At 38.6% G+C, this 20,000-nt stretch overlaps 2 protein-coding genes across 7 annotated transcripts in view; one reads left to right on the top strand and one right to left on the bottom strand.

The window, feature by feature from the left end:
- The window catches only part of LOC119579411, a 12,667-nt gene extending 5,957 nt beyond the window's left edge, over positions 1-6,710 (top strand). The window contains exons 2-8 of one of the 3 annotated variants that reach the window (XR_005229286.1): positions 1,218-1,291; positions 1,572-1,706; positions 1,907-2,748; positions 3,149-3,336; positions 4,249-4,434; positions 4,881-5,176; positions 5,998-6,710. Coding sequence is in view for 2 of the 3 variants with exons in the window: in XM_037927210.1 (XP_037783138.1) it covers positions 1,038-1,071; positions 1,218-1,291; positions 1,572-1,706; positions 1,907-2,748; positions 3,149-3,336; positions 4,249-4,434; positions 4,881-5,101 (1,680 nt within the window). In the remaining variant the exon portion in view is untranslated. Of the gene's footprint in view, positions 1-921; positions 1,072-1,217; positions 1,292-1,571; positions 1,707-1,906; positions 2,749-3,148; positions 3,337-4,248; positions 4,435-4,880 lie in introns of those variants that run through there. The other 2 variants (XM_037927210.1, XM_037927209.1) reach the window with 2 other exon arrangements.
- A 2,405-nt stretch (positions 6,711-9,115) lies between these two features.
- Positions 9,116-20,000, bottom strand: part of LOC119579409 (brain protein I3-like) — a 13,330-nt gene continuing 2,445 nt past the window's right edge. For 2 of the 4 annotated variants that reach the window (XM_037927208.1, XM_037927207.1), the window contains exons 2-4: positions 17,368-17,464; positions 10,832-11,025; positions 9,989-10,441 (exon numbers count right to left, since the gene is read on the bottom strand). In XM_037927208.1, coding sequence (XP_037783136.1) covers positions 10,310-10,441; positions 10,832-11,025; positions 17,368-17,416 — 375 coding nt within the window. In that variant the 5' untranslated portion in view covers positions 17,417-17,464 and the 3' untranslated portion in view covers positions 9,989-10,309. Of the gene's footprint in view, positions 10,442-10,831; positions 11,026-17,367; positions 17,465-19,804; positions 19,986-20,000 lie in introns of those variants that run through there. The other 2 variants (XM_037927205.1, XM_037927206.1) reach the window with 2 other exon arrangements.

The following is a 20,000-nucleotide window of genomic DNA, read 5'->3' as shown; positions in this document are numbered from 1 at the left end:
TCCACCGGTTTATGAGCAGAAGGGAAGAAAATAAGAGGATGACAGAAGAGGGCGCTGTTGCTGTGCCCTGGAATTGGCTTACTTGTGCTGAGAGACATGCTTAATGGTACTGGCACCGGTGTGACCAAAGTACTGTATATCATAGGAGTACAAGCTGGCAGAGGTGCCTCTTTCGAGAAGAGAAAGGACTGGTGTGGACCAGGCTGTGGCGGAAAGTGTTCATCTAGCGAAAGCTGAGTTTGCAGTTGAAAGGGTGAAGGGGGGCAGGGGAGAGAGTAGATTTCCTCAGTGTAGAGCAGGAGAGAGAGAAGATACAGCGTGTCCAGGATAACGGGGCATCAAGAACATCGATGCAGAAATTGCGCTCTCAAGTTCAAACATTAGGGATCCCAGATGAGGAACACGAAGGAACAAAGACGTAGCTACTCATCTCTCATCACAGTGCGGGTGTTAGGAAAAGCAGTACATGCAACATTCCACTGTGAATCTATTTCTTGGACAGTGAAAAAGAGAAATGGACGGCTAAGAAATGAATCCCAGTGTTCATAAAGGGGCGCTTGTTGTTTACCGTTCATTTCTGGACCGAATAGAGGGTAAAAGAAAGTCCAGCTTCAGCAGGGAATCCAGGGGAAAAACGCTAAAAGTCTGGAAATAAAAGTGTCCTTCGAAATTGGACACGCACAGGAATTAATTAAAAGAAAACTTTTTTTTTTTTGAGGAATCCACCACATCCTGTTTTTATCTCCATCGTTATCATATAAGTACGAAACAAGCAAGAACAAGAACTGTTACCACGACCCAGCACGTTATAACAACTGATAAGACCCAATCACGGTGCACATTCACACGTTACTATCCAAATATCGTCTGGTTGATAAGGAGAGAGATAGAGAAAAATAGGGCTCACTAGTAATTACAAAAAAGACAAAATAACAGTTAACGACTGTTATCATCTTGCTCTATATAAGAAACAAGGTGTTATTAACATCATCACTCGGTGGCGTTTGGCGTGTAGAGTAAGGTTGGCGGCCGCTACCATGTCCGTTGGTCTTCCGAAACCTGCGACTGTGGGTAAATACACTCTATTTCTTTTCGAGCTACGAACTTTCAGAAGGGTTCATTGCATTTAAGATACTCACATAGGCGTTGTTGTTTTTTAAGATGAGGTTATTTATTTTATTATGTATTTAGGATTTTGATATATTAAATCTTTGCAGATAAAGGTATTTTATCAAAAGTACGCGATGAAGATGTTCCGAAAATGCTCTTCCTCTCTGTCAATCCTAATAAGGTAAGTTTCACCGATCATGCGCGTAAACACAGACACACAGACACACAGACACAGACACAGACACACACACACACACACACACACACACACACACACACACACACACACACACACACACACACACATTAACAATAAAAAAGAGTGAATATCAACGTAATGAAGTAAACAAAACAATGTTTATCAAATAAATCAAGGATATAGTGCAATAATAAATCAGATAATCAAAATAACATCAGTGCTATATTGCACTTGTTTCCATTCCGAATAACAAATGCAACAGATTGAAGAGCAAGAGACAACCTGCGCGGCCTCTGGCTATACCGACGGCGTCAGTATCGGCAAGAAAGTCGTGGTGACAGAATTCCGAGGCGAAGACACGTCAGATTCCGTCACAAGATTATTGGAGAAATTTGAGGTAATGTCAAGTGCTTAAGTTCGCAGAAATCTGTCTGACAATGCAAGAGACAGAAGGACTCGGTAATCAGTTTGTTAATACTGAAAGAACAGTTAAACAAACCTTTTATTTACATACTTGTTTATGTACTTATATTTATTTATTCATTTATTCATTATTTATTATTATTATTATTATTATTATTATTATTATTATTGCAGAGATCTTTGAGAGAGAAGAGCATAAACCAAGTACGCCGCGAGCTGCAACTCCGCATCCTCAAACTCAGCAGTGTGGAGTTTAACACCAACACCCTGAGCACCCTGGAGAGTAACTTCTCCGACGAAAACGATCAGCTCAGCAACGAGGAAGAAGATATTCTGGAATTCACCGAAATCTTCGAGATGTTCAACATATCCGCGCCCGAGAATATCAAAGTCAATTTCGGGAATATCATTTCGAGCAAGAAGATTCCGCTGAAGAGGGGCGACATCGGGCATTATAGCAAGAAGACCTTCTTCGTATACGCGGAGAACAAGATCATGATGAAAATCTGCGACTCCCTCACTCCCCAGGACGTTTATTGCCTCTACGAGATCATACGGGAGTCGAAGGCCATAGAGAATGATGACAAAGTGAAGGACCTTTTGTCTCAGGAGATAGACCAAGAGGCGCTGGCGAAAGTGCGTGGCTTAAAGGACGTGGCCTTCTACTACCTCACGCTCATAATGATGAGGAAACGACTCCTCAACCGCCTTTACACTCACAGACTCGTTTTCCTCTTCGATCAGCTGAAGGCAATGAAGAGAGGACAAGACCCTAATATCGATCGCATTCTGGACACCCTCAACCGATACCCCGTGGCTTCTCGACCTCCAGGACTGTGCATCGTGTTCAACATGATGGAGAACAGGAACGGGGCAGCCAAGGACCTCGTCAAAGTGAAGGAGCTGTTTGAAAAGGAATATAAGTTTGATGTCTTCGTGAAAATTGACCCCACAGCTGAAGAGATAAAGACAATTGTTAGCAAACTCAAGGCAGCTAGGAACAAGTTTTACGACAGGTAACCTTAAATTTACTTTTACAATATGCACATACCATTCAGCTTTAAGACGTTCATTGAAAAAAGTTTAATTGGCAGAGATCATTTTACGGCAAAATTAATCACATAATTAATATAACTAATAATTAAATAAATTAACCAATTAATCTTAAAAAAAACTAAACATGTCTAATTATTACAATCATTACAAATAATCTGAACAGAAATCAAACCCAATTAATCTTTTTAAAAACACGAAACAACTATCTAATACCCAAAAGATTAACCACATAACCAATACAATTAATCTCAACATAAATCAACCACAATTAATCTTTAAAAGAAAAAACGGGATCGAAGTCAAACGACCACAGCTCATTTAGGGGAAAACAATTTTAATCCCAACGCCTCTCCCTCTTAGCCTGGTCGTGTGGTTCATGGGCCACGGAAACAAGACTTACCTTACTGTGAAAAATGAACAGCGCATTCATCGACGCACCGACCTCATCCAACCCTTCACGGAAATTGAGTGGTTTAACAAGAAGCCCAAACTGTTCTTCATACAGGCGTGTGCTGTGAAGAAAGATCGAAAGAGGTTTTCGTCAACGTGTAAGTTTAATATTAAGATTATTATTATTATTTTATTAATTTATTTATCTATATATCTCTTTGTGTGATAAGAGGAAGTTTGAGATTTCCCTTGTGTTTGAATTCCTATTTTTTTCGTGATTCAAAATTGTGTTTTATATAATTTCTTTACTTTTTGAGCGTTGTTTTTGCATGAATATTCGTTGGTGAAAAGCATAGAAAATGCGGGAAATTATACACGTTCTTTAAAAGACCTATTTATCCTGATTTAGATTTTTTTTTTTTTTTACTTCGGTGCTTTTAATATACTGCATTTTTGGTACAGTTTAAAATTATATATTAAGATAGTGGTACATTATTTTATTTTGCAGATTGGATTATAGTTACTGCTGTTGAACCCTTTTTCCCAATTCTTACAATGGGTATTTTAGCACATATGATTTATGATTTAGCAGTGACTTTGGCTATGGAAATTAATGCTACTATGGCTTCCGGATTGTACTGATGTCATGGGCATTTATAACACTGATAAAAACCAAAAAATCCTGTTGGGTGGTAGTCTCAAAATTGGCACTTTTTTTTTTTTTTTTCTTACATTGTGCACTTTTACCTAGCGGTCTTAAAACTGTTACCCGAATGAGCCAGAATGAAGATGAATAAAGTTTTCCTATGAAGTATGCCCCTTGATATGTCTAAACTCAAAAAATATTTTCCTTGCCTCTCTCTCTCTCCTTTCTTTCTCACTGTCTATCTGCTTCTTCTTTTTCTTCCACCATTCTTCTTTTATTTTTCCTATCTTTCCCTCTCTTCACCTCCTCATTCCTCCCTTCCCCCCTCCTCCTCCTCCCTCTCTTCCCTTCTTTTCCTCACTCGTCCCTCCTCCCTTCCCCTCTCCTGCATTCTCTCTAACCCTTCAAAAAAAACCCTTCACAGCGCAGCCCAAGGAACTGTCGGCTCTCCAGACATCCACTGACTCCATCGGATGGCGCGCCCCTGCTAGCAACGAGTGGCAGGACAAGTACGCCAGTTATACAGACGTGTCTCAGGTGAACTCCTTCGCTGACACGCTCATCTCCTACGCGACCATGTGGTACCAGTACGCTTCTAGAGGCGAGGAAGGTAAAGCATTTTTTTTACCGTTGTTGGGGTCTTGTGTGATAATGCGTGGAATGGGAAGTTGGTATGCATGCTATTTATTCACTCTATGTGTGTGTTTGTGGTAGTCTGATTCGATGGATACTAAATAATTAGTTATACAAACAAACACACATGAACACGCACACGCACACGCGCACGCACGCACGTACGCGCACACGCGCAGGCACGCAAGTACGCACGCACGCACGCACGCACGCACGCACGCACACACACACACACACACACACACACACACACACACACACACACACACACACACACACACACAAAACACAGCCCACTCCCCCACATATGTGTACACTCACGCAAGCACGTGCACACATACAAAAAAATACATCCCCAAATACATTGATAAGTACTAGAACCACCAAAAGAAAAGCGATAATTATCATTATCCTTTTCCCTAGGTTCTCTGTACGTTGACACACTAGTGGACCAGCTGAGGCAATATGGGTGCAAGGAGAGCGTTGAAAATGTTCTTCGTCGTGTTCACTATAACGTGAACACAGTGGCTCTTTTGCACAGTGAACAGGGCCAGGACATTACGTGGAAGCAGGCACCCTACTTTGAATCCTCACTACAAAAGGCTTTCATATTCCCAAAGCCTGAAAGAGTAGTGGTAAATTGAAGGATTTGTAACCATACAGTACAGATATATTTGCACACTTATGCAGTTACAACCTCCCATGAACATGCCTACAAGGTAAGTACCTTTTTTATATAATGTCATTCATTTCATATCTGGCTGTAAAGGATTGTTTGTTAGAAGGAATTACGTGTTATTCTAGTCATCATCAGTGTACTCAAAAGCTGTTCGAAATTCAGCAAGAATTATTAATGATTTACTTATGTATTTGTTAAATGATTACATTGATAAATTGTTCCTTTTAATTCTTGTGTAACATTAATGATTAATTCATATGCGATCTGCCTTTTAAACTGTAAAGAACCTACTTAGTCATAAAATTTTAACAACATTGCTTTGATCTCTGGAATAAGAATGGTTTTGGCTATGGACCCTTCATCTTCTATCTTTATCTAGAACAATTACTATATAAAAGATGTCTTCCACATGACTCATTAGCCTTTGGTGATAACCAACAGAAATGTAGTGGAATATTCTTATCTGACCTGAATGGCAAATTATCATATGCAAACAGGTGACTGGGAAAAATGCAGATATCTGAAATACTGTGAGTCTTCTCTGAATTAATGAACTGAAAGCAGTGGAAATATATATTTGTCCGAGATACACGGAAAGCAATGCAATAATGGATAATACTTACTCAAAAACCTCTGAAAATCAAACAGTTATGCGACCTATCAAACACTTAGATTATTTGAAGAATGCTATTTTCTGTCCAGCTGGGGCCACATATATCACTAATATTAATATTCCACTTGTTAAAATATGCTAATAAAGTGAAAAAAGGAGATGAATTCCGAGAGAAAGATGATGTTTGGCTGCAGCTCGGTACAAACAGTTTAGAACATTTGACGAAATTACAATGTTTTTTTACTTAGCTATCAATGAGCAGAGGCATCAGCAAGGAACAAAGAGGAAACAGCCACCCAACCACTTCTGACTCAATAGCTTCTTCAGAACATACATCTTACACTCACTGAGATATGAGACACCAGTTTGCTTACAACGTTTGACTTCAGTGATGAGACAAAGAAATATGAAGTCTTAATACATTTAAACTGACATTTAGACGATTCACAATTGTGTATGGTATATGTCCTCTTCTATGATCATCAATGAACCACAGAAGCACTCTTATTTATTAATATGTTTTTGTGTTATTAACTAATGTATACCCTTCTGGATAATCATGTGTACAAACTATCTATTTAGTTTCCATTATTTTTCCTTTCTTGATGCAACTACAGTGTCTATAAACTGAATATGCATTTTGTTAATACTACTTCTGTTTCTATATATTTTACTCTCTGTATTTTATTTTCCCTTGTTCTACTAAATGAAATAATGACGAGGGCTTCATTTGTAAGAAGATCTCTTCTAAATCAACAATCAAATATTTTCTTTGAATTCATGTAATACATAAAATTGTACCACTGCACATATACCTTTATTGTAATAATCCTTGCAAGAAAATGAATGCCAGAGAGAGCAGGTGGTGTCTATTTTAACTAATATTATAAATAACTGCAACAACATCCATTACTTCTTTATAAATATATGCCATGCTCCCAATCTGTGGTTTGGACTCATATCACTTCATATCATTCATCCTCAAAATAACTGGTAATGTAGGATATGCTGGAGAACCATACAACTTATATTAGCCTCATACACTTAATTCCTTCAATATGAAAGTCAGATGATTATGTTAACCTCTTTTTGAATAGTAGATAACCAATTATTCTTTAGCAACACAAAAATGGTTATTTTATTCTTCATTTCTGCTACTAAATTTCTGATTAGGTATTTATCCCAATCAAGAAAAAAGAAGCAATGAAAGATTATGAACAAGAAATTTTGGTGTAAATACAATTATTTGTATTAACTACCCAGTATCATTTCTATATAAGCTAACCTATAAATATATTTTTTTCTCTGTGAAAATTGCTATCCTTCTCCACAAACTCTTTACAAAAGTGCAACTATAATTATTGAAAGAATAAATATATACATTCTAAACTAAGGAATATTAAATATTAAACACAGTGGCTCTTCATTTTCTGTACGAAAACTATGTCTCAGTAAGCAATGTCTTAAAACACTGAAGCCCATATGAATTCTATGACAAAATCCTTTGTTTACAAAATCAGCTTTGGCAAGTGTTTGGAACAATTAGAAAAAGCAAATACTGCCTGTTATGTGTGAAGTCCAAAGAAAGAGCTTTCATGTATTATTAGTCAACTGGCAAGTACCAAAATATACATAAATGATTACTTTACCTATCCTAAATTGCAAATTCTACATGAAATTATCACTAATTAGTTTGTTTTGGAGATGACAAATTAGCAGTAGAAGCTTGCAATGCTATTCCTCTGACCCCAAAACTCAAAAAGCAAAAAAAAAAATTGGGCACACAGATACTTATTTGTATAGTTAAATAGATGGCTGTCTGTATACACACATATCAGTACCCACTATTACTCTTTCATACTTATATCATTTACCTCTACATGTGCAGTTACAGATAAGACTTCTTGTACTGCCTTTGGGACACAAACCCACCATGAAGCAGTTACAATTTGTGGTTTTGATTCATATTGGGCTCCTCAGTGGTTGTTGTTTGGAGTCGTGCTATACAGTATATCGCGTCATCTAATAAAAAATGTCACACTTAAGAGAAAAGGCCTAAACAAATCTTAATAATGATTAACATTCCTAATGTCAATTTCCTAATAATTATATTTTACTTTACTATGTGAGAAAAGTAACAAAAATGACCAACTACAACAAAGTATTAAAACTAATAATTTCAATTATGAAAAACACTCCACTTATCACACATCTACTATAACTTATAGATAATAAATGAATTACATTTGGCTACCAAAAATTGCAGATGTAGATGATTTCCTAGAAACAAAGCATCATGTATCACTCCCAACCAGCTTGTGTTGAGAAAAGTAATCATTTGTAAACAAGAAGATTGGGAATAACCCAACCAATTAAACAATTTCCCAACGGCATAGTGGCCTGGGCCCTGCTGCCAGGGGCTTATATCATCACCTTAGCATGCGCGACCGCTCATGCCCAATACCAGCATCACTTGCCTTTTCTTCGTAATACTAAGAGCCTATGTTGTATTTTCAGTATTATTGTTTTCTAAGGTCTCTATTTGCCATATTTCCTGATAAATCAACTGTAGGATATTTTTGTTGTTATACAGACTCCATAGCTGATCATTATTCGCTCTATAGTCTGAATAAAATAAGCAGTGTGTGGTATCATGGAGTTGAAACAGTAGGTTTTGTATTTTTTTTTTCTTTTTTTTTTCAAGTTATTTTATAAGATAACTTTAGTTTCAACAGGTTTATATTATTAATTCCATATAGATAGAATTTTATGTTCAGTGTTTTTATAAATATGTATTCACATTTTCAGTGGCAAAAAAAATATTTTGCCGTAATTGTAAAAAAAAAAAAAAAAAAAAAAAAAACTCATGGCATGGCCATACGCACACCATGGTATGTACATACATGCCACCGGCAGATAGTCCAGGCATGCCATGGCATGTACGAACATGCCACCCATCAGGAAAGGGTTAATGAGCAATGGGCAAAGGAAAACAAAAGAGAAAATAAAAAGCACAAATATCGCAAGGGAAACAAGTTTACAAGGTATTCAGTGCAAGATAGAGCAAACGGTGATAAAAATGTGGTACTTGAATATGTTGTTAAATAATGGAACAAGCTTTTCATCTGCTCTCTTTCATTTCATATCAAGATATCTGAGAATGATCCACAAAGAAATGTAGTTCTTTAGCATCAAGCCAGCAAAATAAATTTTCTATCAACAAGAGCAGGAGGGAGAGGTAAAGGCAGATGAACCAAGGTAGATCACATCCATAAACTCTTTCAGTCGTTGTTCTTTTACCTAAAATGTATATGCAAATAAATGCAAATTACAATTTAGCTAAAACCTGGGAAAGTGAAAACTACATAACAGTTGTCTTTTATTTCTTTACAAAAACATACAACACTATAGAGAAATCAACAGAGTATGTAAATGCCTCGTTATTTTCCGAATCAAGACATTATTCAGAACAAGAAAATTCTACAACCCCCAAAAATAGGAATAAGTACTTACATGTCTAACTCTCACAGGAATCAGTATACAAATATATCTGAATTAAGAATAGAGGAACCTATTAGCAGTCCTGATGACTTCCTGAATCACAGTGAAGAAATAAGTTGGTTATTTTTCAAAAGTCCAACAACAAGGTCTTCTTTTGCTTTTGATATGAGTCAAAAACAAGAAGTTCGAAAACCTTTTATCAGAGTGAACAAAAGAATACAAATATCTGTTCGGGACTATCATATCTGATCAAAGGTGTTCACTTCATACCAAATCATTATGTAATGACCATTCTGGGTCATGACATTTTTTTAATTGAGCGGTAATCATTCATTTCAGAAACCGCATTCATAAATTTTATTTTGGGATTAAAATCAAGATACTGTACATGTATGAGAAATTAATTGTACTTTTAATGCCAATAATCAAGCCCTAATTTTAACTCACATGGACGTTTCTTTCTTAAGTTCATCATAGGAATCTATTATATATATATATATATATATATATATATATATATATATATATATATATATATATATATATTCATAAACCTTTATATCATAACTATATATTTTCCTTATATATACATATGTAATATATATATATATATATATATATATAAAATACAAATCTAACTATGTCCAACTAAAACAGAATACAGAAAACAAGACTGTATTTTGTTGTTCTGCTACAACAAAGAGGAGCAGACACTTGTGGGAGAGGGCCTCTCCTCTCTGATAATGCTGCATATAGGCTGCAGTTTTTTTTTTTTTTAAGTTATATGACAGTTACACAAGATGCAAATCCAAAAGTAGATGGTAACCAAAATATCATATGGAGGCTATGCTTGCATATCCTCTTGATTTGCCTTGCAACATCTCATCAAGTGTCTGCTCCTAATAACGAAGAACATGGCTGCAAGCACCACTACAAAGCGATACAACCTTGCCCAATTTGGTGAGAAACTCTTGTGTAAATGTTGTGCTTCCCACTCTATGCTTTCCCAAGACCAAGAAAAACAGATAAGAAAAGGTGTGTGGGCAAACTTTTCAAATACTAAGAGAAGCATGCTCCACAGTTGCTGCACCGTCGTTCCCTCATGGCTAGGCAGCACAAGATGCCGATGGGGAAGAACCAGAAAGCACAACACAGACCAGCCAGAGTGAAGTCTTCGCTTAGCACACCCACCTGAAATGGAGACATCCCTTTCATATATATATATTTTTTTTTTATAAATATATACATACATATATTTTTCTAATTCACTTATCTTCTGTATTTATCATTTATTATGTAAAAAATTATTATTGTGTCAAAGAATATATCTAATGCTTATTATAAATAATCCACAATCACAAGTACAGGTCTGTACACTAACTCCCCCCCCTCTCCCCATTTACTGATACTTGATCAGACTGCCATTTGTAATATCAGTGAATTAGCACATCGCTACATTTAACATTTAATAACAAAGAATAGTCCAACCAAAATAATACACAGTACCAGATGTTTTCCTCACTACCAATATCAAAGAAAAATTTTGCCAAGTTTTTGAACCGAACCAGATTCCACACTAACCCTACAAGCTGGGCATCCTCCAACAACAATAACATCTGCCCCCCGCACAGGCTGGACCACTACAGGGATGCTTCCGTAAGTCGGTTGTTGTGTGGTGATGATGGTTGTGCTAGCACCTGGGGTCGCACCAACGAATCCAATCTGCGTTGGTGGTGGAGGGGGTGGCATAGGCTGATATGGAGGAGGGGGTCCCGCTGGAAGGCAGAGTCATTTTGTTAAAAAATCTGTCAATATGAATTATGTAAGCTGAACTTCTGGAAGAATTTTGTACTTTTCTTCCATCTCACCTCTTTAACCCATTCCTGGTGGGTGGCATGTACGCACATGCCATGGCATGGCGGGACTATCTGCCGGGGTCATGTATGTACATGCCATGGGGGATGTTTGGAGATGCCATGAGTTATTTTTTGTTGCAATCACAGCAAAATGTTATTTTTCTGCCAGTGAAAGTGTGATTAAATCGTTTTTAACACTTTCTCATTTTTACTATGTCAAAAAAAAAAATAAATAAAAAATAAATAAAAAAATAAAAATAAAATAAAAATAAAAAATAAATAAATAAATAAATAAATATGCAACAAACCGATGATTTCAACTCCATGATGCCGCACACTGCTTATTTTATTCAGACTTTAGACTGAATAATGATCAACTATGGAGTCTATATAACAAGAAAAATACCCTTCAGTCTTGATTTATCAGGAAGTGTGGCAAGTAGAGACTTTAGAAAATAATGAAAACTGAAAATACAACATATCTTCGTAGTATTACGAAGAAATGGCATGGGATGCTGGTATTTGGCATGAGTGGTCGTGCATCCTAGAGCGACGATATAAGCCCCAGGCAGTGGGGCCTGGGCCACTATGAATGCTACCCATCGGGAAAGGGTTAACTCAATGATGTCTCAAAATAATCTCAAGGTTGCCCCCCCCACCCCACCCCCCCAAATACAAGTGAAGGAATTATGTTTTGTTTTTGGTTTTGAAAATTGTGATTATTGTTTTTCATAAAAGTATTGAGAAATGAGGATTTAGGCTAAAATTGGAAAGCTGTTGCTCATTAACTAGTGTTGCTGGAGCCATAAACACTAGTCAGGACCACCTTCACCATCATACATATAGAATTCATCCACCATTAACCCTTTGCCGATGGGTGGCATGTACGCACATGCCATGGCATGGCAGGACTATCTGCCGGGGGCATGTATGTACATGCCATGATGTTTTTTTTGTTACAATCACGGCAAAATATTATTTTTCTGCCAGTGAAAGTGTGATTAAGTTGTTTTTAACACTTTCTCATTTTAACTATAGGGAAAAAGAAAAAAAAAAAAAACGATTTCAATTACATGATGCCACACACTGCTTATTTTATTCAGACTATAGACTGAATAATGATCAACTATAGTTTATATAACAACAGAAATACCCTTCAGTCTCGATTTATCAGGAAATATGGCAAGAAGAGACTTTAGAAAATAATGAAAACTGAAAATACAACATATCCTCGTATCATTACGAAGAAACGGCATGGGATGCTGGTATTTGGCATGAGTGGTCTCGCATGCTAGGGCAATGATATAAGCCCCTGGCAGTGAGGCCCGGTTCACTATGAATACTACCCGTCGGGAAAGGGTTAATGGGTTAAGTAGTAAATTTCATATTAATAAATTCAATAATAAGATATCAATAAAGATTATTTTTCTAATTTCTTCCCTTTAATATCCAAGAAACAGTAAGACTAAAGTAGACCCATTCATCATCATCATCAAGGGGCTAACGCCGACGGGGGCGCATGGCCGCATCCACCCTTCGCTTCCAGCCACGAGGATCCCTCGAGGTGAGTCTCCAGGCAGGCACACGGCCCATCTCTAATTCCTCGCGACAGGTCTCGTCGAGCTGCCCAAGCCATGATCTCCTAGGTCATCCCACAGGTCTCTTCCACCCAGGGTTGTCTCGCAGGGAGACAACCTGATGGGCAGGGTCGTCCATAGGGAAGCGAGCTAGGTGGCCATATAGCCTGAGTTGGCGATCCCGGATTATGCAAGTAACAGGTCCCATGACAGTCTCACGGTGTAACTGCCGGTTGGACACATGGTCCTGCCAACTGTACCCCATGATCCGGCGAAGGGACTTGTTACAAAAGGCATCAAGGCGAGACTCCAAGACACTGGATAGCGTCCAAGTTTCGCTTCCATAGAGCAAAACTGGCAGTATCAAGGCCTTGAAGACACGCAGCTTGGTCCTTCTGCATAGGTACCGACATCTCCAAACGCTCTTGTTGATCGAGTTCATGGCTCCTGTTGCCAGACCAATCCATCTACTGACTTCCTGGTCTGACAACCCAGAGATATGGACTATGCTACCAAGGTATGTAAAACTTTCTGTGACTTCAACGTCCTCGCCGCAAGCATGGATTGATTGAACGGGTGCCCCTAACAGGCCCCCAAAGTCCTGAATCTTAGTCTTGGTCCAGGAGACCTCTAGGCCTAGGGGCTTCGCCTCATTGCTAAATGCATCAAGAGCCGCCACAAGCGACTCCAAGGTCTCAGATAGGATGGCAACATCGTCGGCAAAGTCAAGGTCTGAGAACTTAATATTGCCTAGTGTTGCTCCACACTGACTTTGGCTAGTAGCTCTGCCCATTATCCAGTCCATACAAGTGTTGAAAAGTGTTGGTGCAAGGAAATTAACAGGGAAGAAGTTCGACATACCCCCACCACACTTTACAGCACTTTCAGTACCAGTATAGAGGCTTGCTATCAGGCCAATAATCTTTGTCGGAATTCCCCTGAGCCTCAGGATCTCCCATAGCGATTCCCAATGCACCGATCCCCTTTCCCCTTCCAGAGAGGGATGACCACACCCCTCAGCAGGTCAGGGGGAATGGTACCAGACTGCCAAATGGCAGTCAGGACTGTATGCAGGCCCCGAGCCATAGGTTCACCCCCAGCCTTTAGCAGTTCAGCAGGGATATCACATATGCCTGCAGCTTTCCCATTCTTCAGCTTGGAAATTGCCAGCCTAACCTCTGTTAGGGTAGGAGGTTCCTTGCTGATGGGTGGGCCCGGCACAGGCACTGTGACATCGCTTGCATCCAAGCTAACTGTTGGAGGGTCCACCTGGTACAACTGTTCAAAATACTCAGCCCAACGTTCACGAACCCCAACATGATCTGAGATAATCCGTCCATCCGCTGATCGGACTGCAGTCATCTGTGAGGAGGGCTTAAGAGTTCAGTTTTCTCAGGGCTTAGTAGGCAGGGCGAAGGTCATTTACCAAGAAATGGCCTTCGACCTCCTCAGCAAGGTTCCTGATGAACTGTTCCTTGTCCCTTCTCAGCAGTGTCCGAGCCCTATGCACCATGGAACGATGCAAGACTTGATTCCCATTCAGCCGAGCCTTGCGACACGCTTCAGTGGCCTCTAATGTCTCCAGGGAGATGGAATTCTGCCTTGTCCTTGGGCATACGCCAATGGACTCCTGAGCTGCTTCGAGTGTTACGCGCTTGAAGAACTCCCACAGAGCAACTGGGTCCGTCAGGTTGCTGGGTTCTGTGAATCGGTCAGAGACTGCCATGGTGAACCCACGGGCACACTCCTCCTCCCTTAGTCTGTCCAAGTGAAACACCTTAGGGTGGCCACTGGAGGGACGGGGAGTTTTGAAGTGGACCCGCAGGGTAGCCACAAGCAGCCTATGGTCGGTGCCACAGAACTCGGCACTCCGGTAAACTCTGCAGTTCTTGAGGATCCTCCATCGCATGCTAACAAGAATGTGGTCGATCTCCTTGGCCACTGTACCCGTATCGCTGTAACAAGTCCAGCGATGTGGGTTGGAGCGCTGGTACCAGGAGCCAGAGATCCTCATTTTCTGGGACCTAGCAAAGTCCCGGAGAAGGAGGCTATTCTCGCTGCTGGGATCAGTTACCGAGCCATGGGGGCCGACAGACATCTCGTAGCCAGCTCGATCACAGCCGGATACCGCATTGAAGTCACCCAGAACAATGCCAATATCTCGCCGGGGCAATTGTCTGCCACAGATGCGAGTTTGGCGTAGAACGCCTCTTTCACATCGATTTTATATACATCGGTAGGAGTGTATACAGCAATAAGAGACAAGAAGCCAAAAGCATGCTTCAGTCTCAATGCCATAATACGCTCATCAACCTCGACTACCGCGGGCTGAAGCTGACTGGAGATGGCTATGGCTACACCCTGGAGGTGGTGACCATCGCTGCGGCCCGACCAGTAGTAGGTGTAACCACCCACACTGATCGTGCCGCTACCAGGTCTTCTCACCTCTGAGAGGGCAGCCACCTCAACTCCCAGTCGCTTCAATTCCCACGATAGTACAGGTAACCGCTCATCCTGTCGCAAGGACCGGATGTTCCAAGCGCCTACCCGGAAAGCACGCCTGAGGTTAAGCCTCGGGTGGTCACTTCGGGTGCACGCCACCTCTGCCGCCCCCGCCGACACAGCCCCAAATAAAGGGGGTCGGCAGGCTGTGGGACCGCCCATCCACCTGTGGGGTTCCCGAGGGCTTTGTCCCACAAGCTTCATGGTGGGTTGGCGCCTGCGCCTGTAGACCCATTGTTAATCCTAAATCCTTTAAAGTTAGTTAATACTATTATTAAGAAAAAACATTATTTTTGATAAATAACATTAAAAAGTAGAAAATTCTCTGATCAATTTCATTTATCATGGATCATAAATCTTACCTAGCGATCATTCCTTTTATGACCCAATCATAGAGGAAGAACTCTTTATATTTGCAGTGGATATTGTCTTTTCATGCTTGTTTGTATGTTATCTGTGCACTTTGTTTGATATTCAGCATTGAGACACCTATGGCATAGAGGCAACAACTTAACAGAACTGACAGAAAACTGAAGAGAATCATTCCTTCTTAGCTGCCATTCACTAATATATATATATATATATATATATATATATATATATATATATATATATATATATATATATATATATATATATATATATATATATATATAACATACACACACATATACTGTATAGACATAAACATAGATAGACACACACACACACACACATATTTATATATATATACACACACACACACACACATATATGTATAAATATACACATATTATACATATATTTATATAAACACATACATATATATGTATACATACATACATACATATGTATGTATACATACATACATATGTATGTATACATACATACTTATGTATGTATACATACATACTTATGTATGTATACATATATACATACATGTATATATACAATACATATAATATACATATATAGACATATATTATATATACAATATATATAATACACATCTTCTTTTAACGGTAGGTTCATGTCTGAGCTGCCGTGGTCACAGCATGATACTTAATTGTAGTTTTCATGTTGTGATGCTCTTGGAGTGAGTACGTGGTAGGGTCCCCAGTTCCTTTCCACGGAGAGTGCCGGTGGTACCTTTTTAGGTAATCATTCTCTCTATTTATCCGGGCTTGGGACCAGCACTTGACTTGGGCTGGCTTGGCCACCCAGTGGCTAGGTAGGCAATCAAGGTGAAGTTCCTTGCCCAAGGGAACAACGCGCCGGCCGGTGACTCGAACCCTCGAATTCAGATTGCCGTCGTGACAGTCTTGAGTCCGACGCTCTAACCATTCGGCCACCACGGTCTTGACGATCATGGGCTTCCATGATTTTTTCTTTGCAATTTAGAGCGGTGGTTTGCCATTGCCTTCCGCCCGGTGTTTTTATCGAATCACCATCTCTATTTACCCAGCACTGACTTGAGCTGGCTTGGCCACCCAGTGGCTAGGTAGGCAATCAAGGTGAAGTTCCTTGCCCAAGGGAAACAACGCGCCGGCTGGTGACTCGAACCCTCGAACTCAGATTGCCGTCGTGACAGTCTTGAGTCCGACGCTCTAACCATTCGGCCACCGCGGCCCCCATAATATACATATATAGACATATATTATATATACAATATATATAATATACATATATAGACATATATTATATATACAATATATATAATATACATTATATATATATATATATATATATATATATATATATATATATATATATATATATATATATATATATATGTACACACACACACACACACACACACACACACACACACACACACACACACACACACACACGCACGCACACACACACACACACACACGCACGCACACACACACACACACTTCAAAGGAACACCTAAGAAGTATTTGATGTATATTGCACACTTACACAAGATATGGCAAAGCCTCATCATATCTGAGACAAGCCAAAAAGTGCTGCAATATCCAGTTTGCCAAATAACCATCACATCATCTGAAAGTCTAGTTCAATACTGCCTTGCCTAAAAACTCTTAAGTTCAGGAGTGTAATGTCTAACAGAGAGAACAATTTTCTAAACCTATAACCATTTATACTAAATTTCAACATCAATAGATCAACCTTTGCAATGACAGATAAAGTAAAATAAAACCTCCGAGAATCTTACGTGGATGAGGGCCCATCTCCGGGTTATAAGGTGGTGGCTTCTGATCCATGCTCTCTCTCAATGAATCGCTAAAACACCAAATTCAATGGCCACTAGTCTGGAAAAAAACAAAAGAATGAAAGGGTAACCAAGACCCTGAACTTTTCTTAAATTATGGCATGTTACTTATAAAAAGACAGAATTACTCTGGCTATTATAACAACAGTAGCTAATATTTGTGTATGTATAAAAAAATGCATATCATATTGGCATGTGCATCTTTCGAACTGGCAAAAAGTCTAAGGCATGAATCAAACTACTTTCATCTTCTGTTTTACATGTACTTATTTACATGTATCAACTTTAAAAACAAGATTTACAGTTCTACACAAGCTAATTATTTAGAACCACAATGATGACACCATACAACTTACAAACAATTACAACTAAAACATTCATTGTATTAGTTTTCACTCTCTTATTTTATAAATAGTCAATGTTCCATGATAAGCTAATGACTGTTTTCTAAATGGAAAACAACAAATCAGTGAGTTGGGAAATTTTTTTGATTTAACTTAGTACTACTTCATTTTCTGTACATTACATCTGAAATTGTGATCAATGGTTTAATAGTCACTATAATCTATAAATAGTCACTATAATTCCAACATTTAAATATCCAACCTTTATAGTACTTGAGAAAATTTACTATAACCATTAACTAATTGCCAACGGGCATGGCATGTACATACATGCCATGCCAACTATGAATTTACTTTATTAATTGTTTTTACACACAGATGGCTACACCTGTACTAAGTCACCAATGAGCCAATTACGAGTACTGCCTGTCTCGCCTGTTCACCCTTTTCCTTGATTTACAAAAATATTTTACATTTTATCATCTTGCTGTTACCAAAGTTTGTAACATTATAGTAATTACAATGTCTACATTAAACATAACGCCATCGATATTCATAGCATCAGTAAAAAAGATGTTTTTCTAGCCAATTCAAGGAAAGGAGAAATTAGGTAAGGTCACAATGTCTACTAATTGACTCGTTTGTGGTTAAGTACTATGAGAGCCATCTATGCACAGAGACAGGAAGATTTGCAAATACTATTTAGTGTTTTGAGGACAGTAAGGTATGACACATATACTTGTCTACTGTGGTATTAGTTTATTAATTTTCCTTACATGCAGATTGCTTAGAGACAAAATAAGATTTTAATTTCCACTTCTTGTTTCTATTAGTACTGATTCTAATTCCAATAGTAATAATAATAGTAATGATATTAACATCAGAAGAAAGCAACTGATCAAGGCCATTCAACCATAGTTTCTAGAGAGTGCCAGTTTCAGGGAGTGATGAAACACAAAAATGTGTCGACCACCTGAATATGATATGATAGAGAAAAATTGGTATTTAAATTGACATAAATCTACAAAATTCTATCTGACTAAAGGCCGAGAACATAATGAATTAATACTATACAATGATTTTTGTCTATCAAAACACTGACAGAGCCTACCAGAAGGGTCATAATATAGTAAACACGACAATAATATGAAAAAATGTAAAATGATCTTGTGCATTACAAGGGAATGAAAGAGACCATGGAAGGCTGCGCCATGTTATCCACTCACTCTGATGTAGAACCTGTCAGGAGTGCCACACCTTTAGCATTAGTGCCTGTGCCTGTCCTGGGGCCAAATTAGTAGGTCTATTCCTGTCTCTGATCGGTTAAGATTTCCCGCATTGATTTGACACACGAACAGATATATATTACTTTAGATTAATATGCCAAAAATGATCAGCATAATTACTTTATGATTTAAGTATTTATATTATTGTGATAAGAAAAAAAAAAATACAGTGTTGTATTCACAATAGAACAGAACATTTAAATAATGACTGTATTAGGAAAGGACTGATGCTCACAAATTATTATCCAGATATTCAAACATCACCTTTACATAACTCATTTCAATTTCTTTTCTGGAATTTGGGCTTTTCCATGTAAAATAATTTCACAAGACCAACAAACACTTTTAAATTCTGAAAAAAATTAGAGTTTTGACTGATCTGTTAATTGATGATGCTTACTAACAGTACTGAATAATTCTACAAACGACATATGGCACTGTAATATTTACTAATATAACAACACTAACCACAAGATCCCATAAATAACAGAAACATTAATTTCATCACAAATAACATAAATATACTTCTACATACTTCCAACAATGAATGAAATGCAGGAAAAGCAAGCCAACAGAGGCACAATCCCCTAGAACAATCACCTGACTCGCATGCCAACACCTACAAAATGCATGACAGTCAGGCACAAGAGGAAAAATTAATCAAAACAAACCCTCAATATGTTAAAACAAAGCCTCCATATCACGCTAAGCCAATCTACCCAACTCTCACACATAAACACACTTACATACCCTATTAAACCCGACAAAACTCTTTTTAATATCTGACCCAGCTGCTTCTCTCTTCCGTTGACGCGGCCTGACTGTTATTTACTCCTTCCGACTTCTATCCCGTGAATGTGAGGAATCGCCTTCCGTCATATGATCGTGACGGGAAGGCTTCGCGGACGTCGGGGAAGAGACACTCCGGGTGCTGGGGGATAACGCG

The sequence above is a fragment of the Penaeus monodon genome, chromosome 12, assembly GCF_015228065.2.
Source record: "Penaeus monodon isolate SGIC_2016 chromosome 12, NSTDA_Pmon_1, whole genome shotgun sequence".
NCBI lineage: Eukaryota > Metazoa > Arthropoda > Malacostraca > Decapoda > Penaeidae > Penaeus > Penaeus monodon.
The sequence above is the reverse complement of the archived record's forward strand: the minus strand, read 5'-3'. Positions and strand labels throughout refer to the sequence as shown.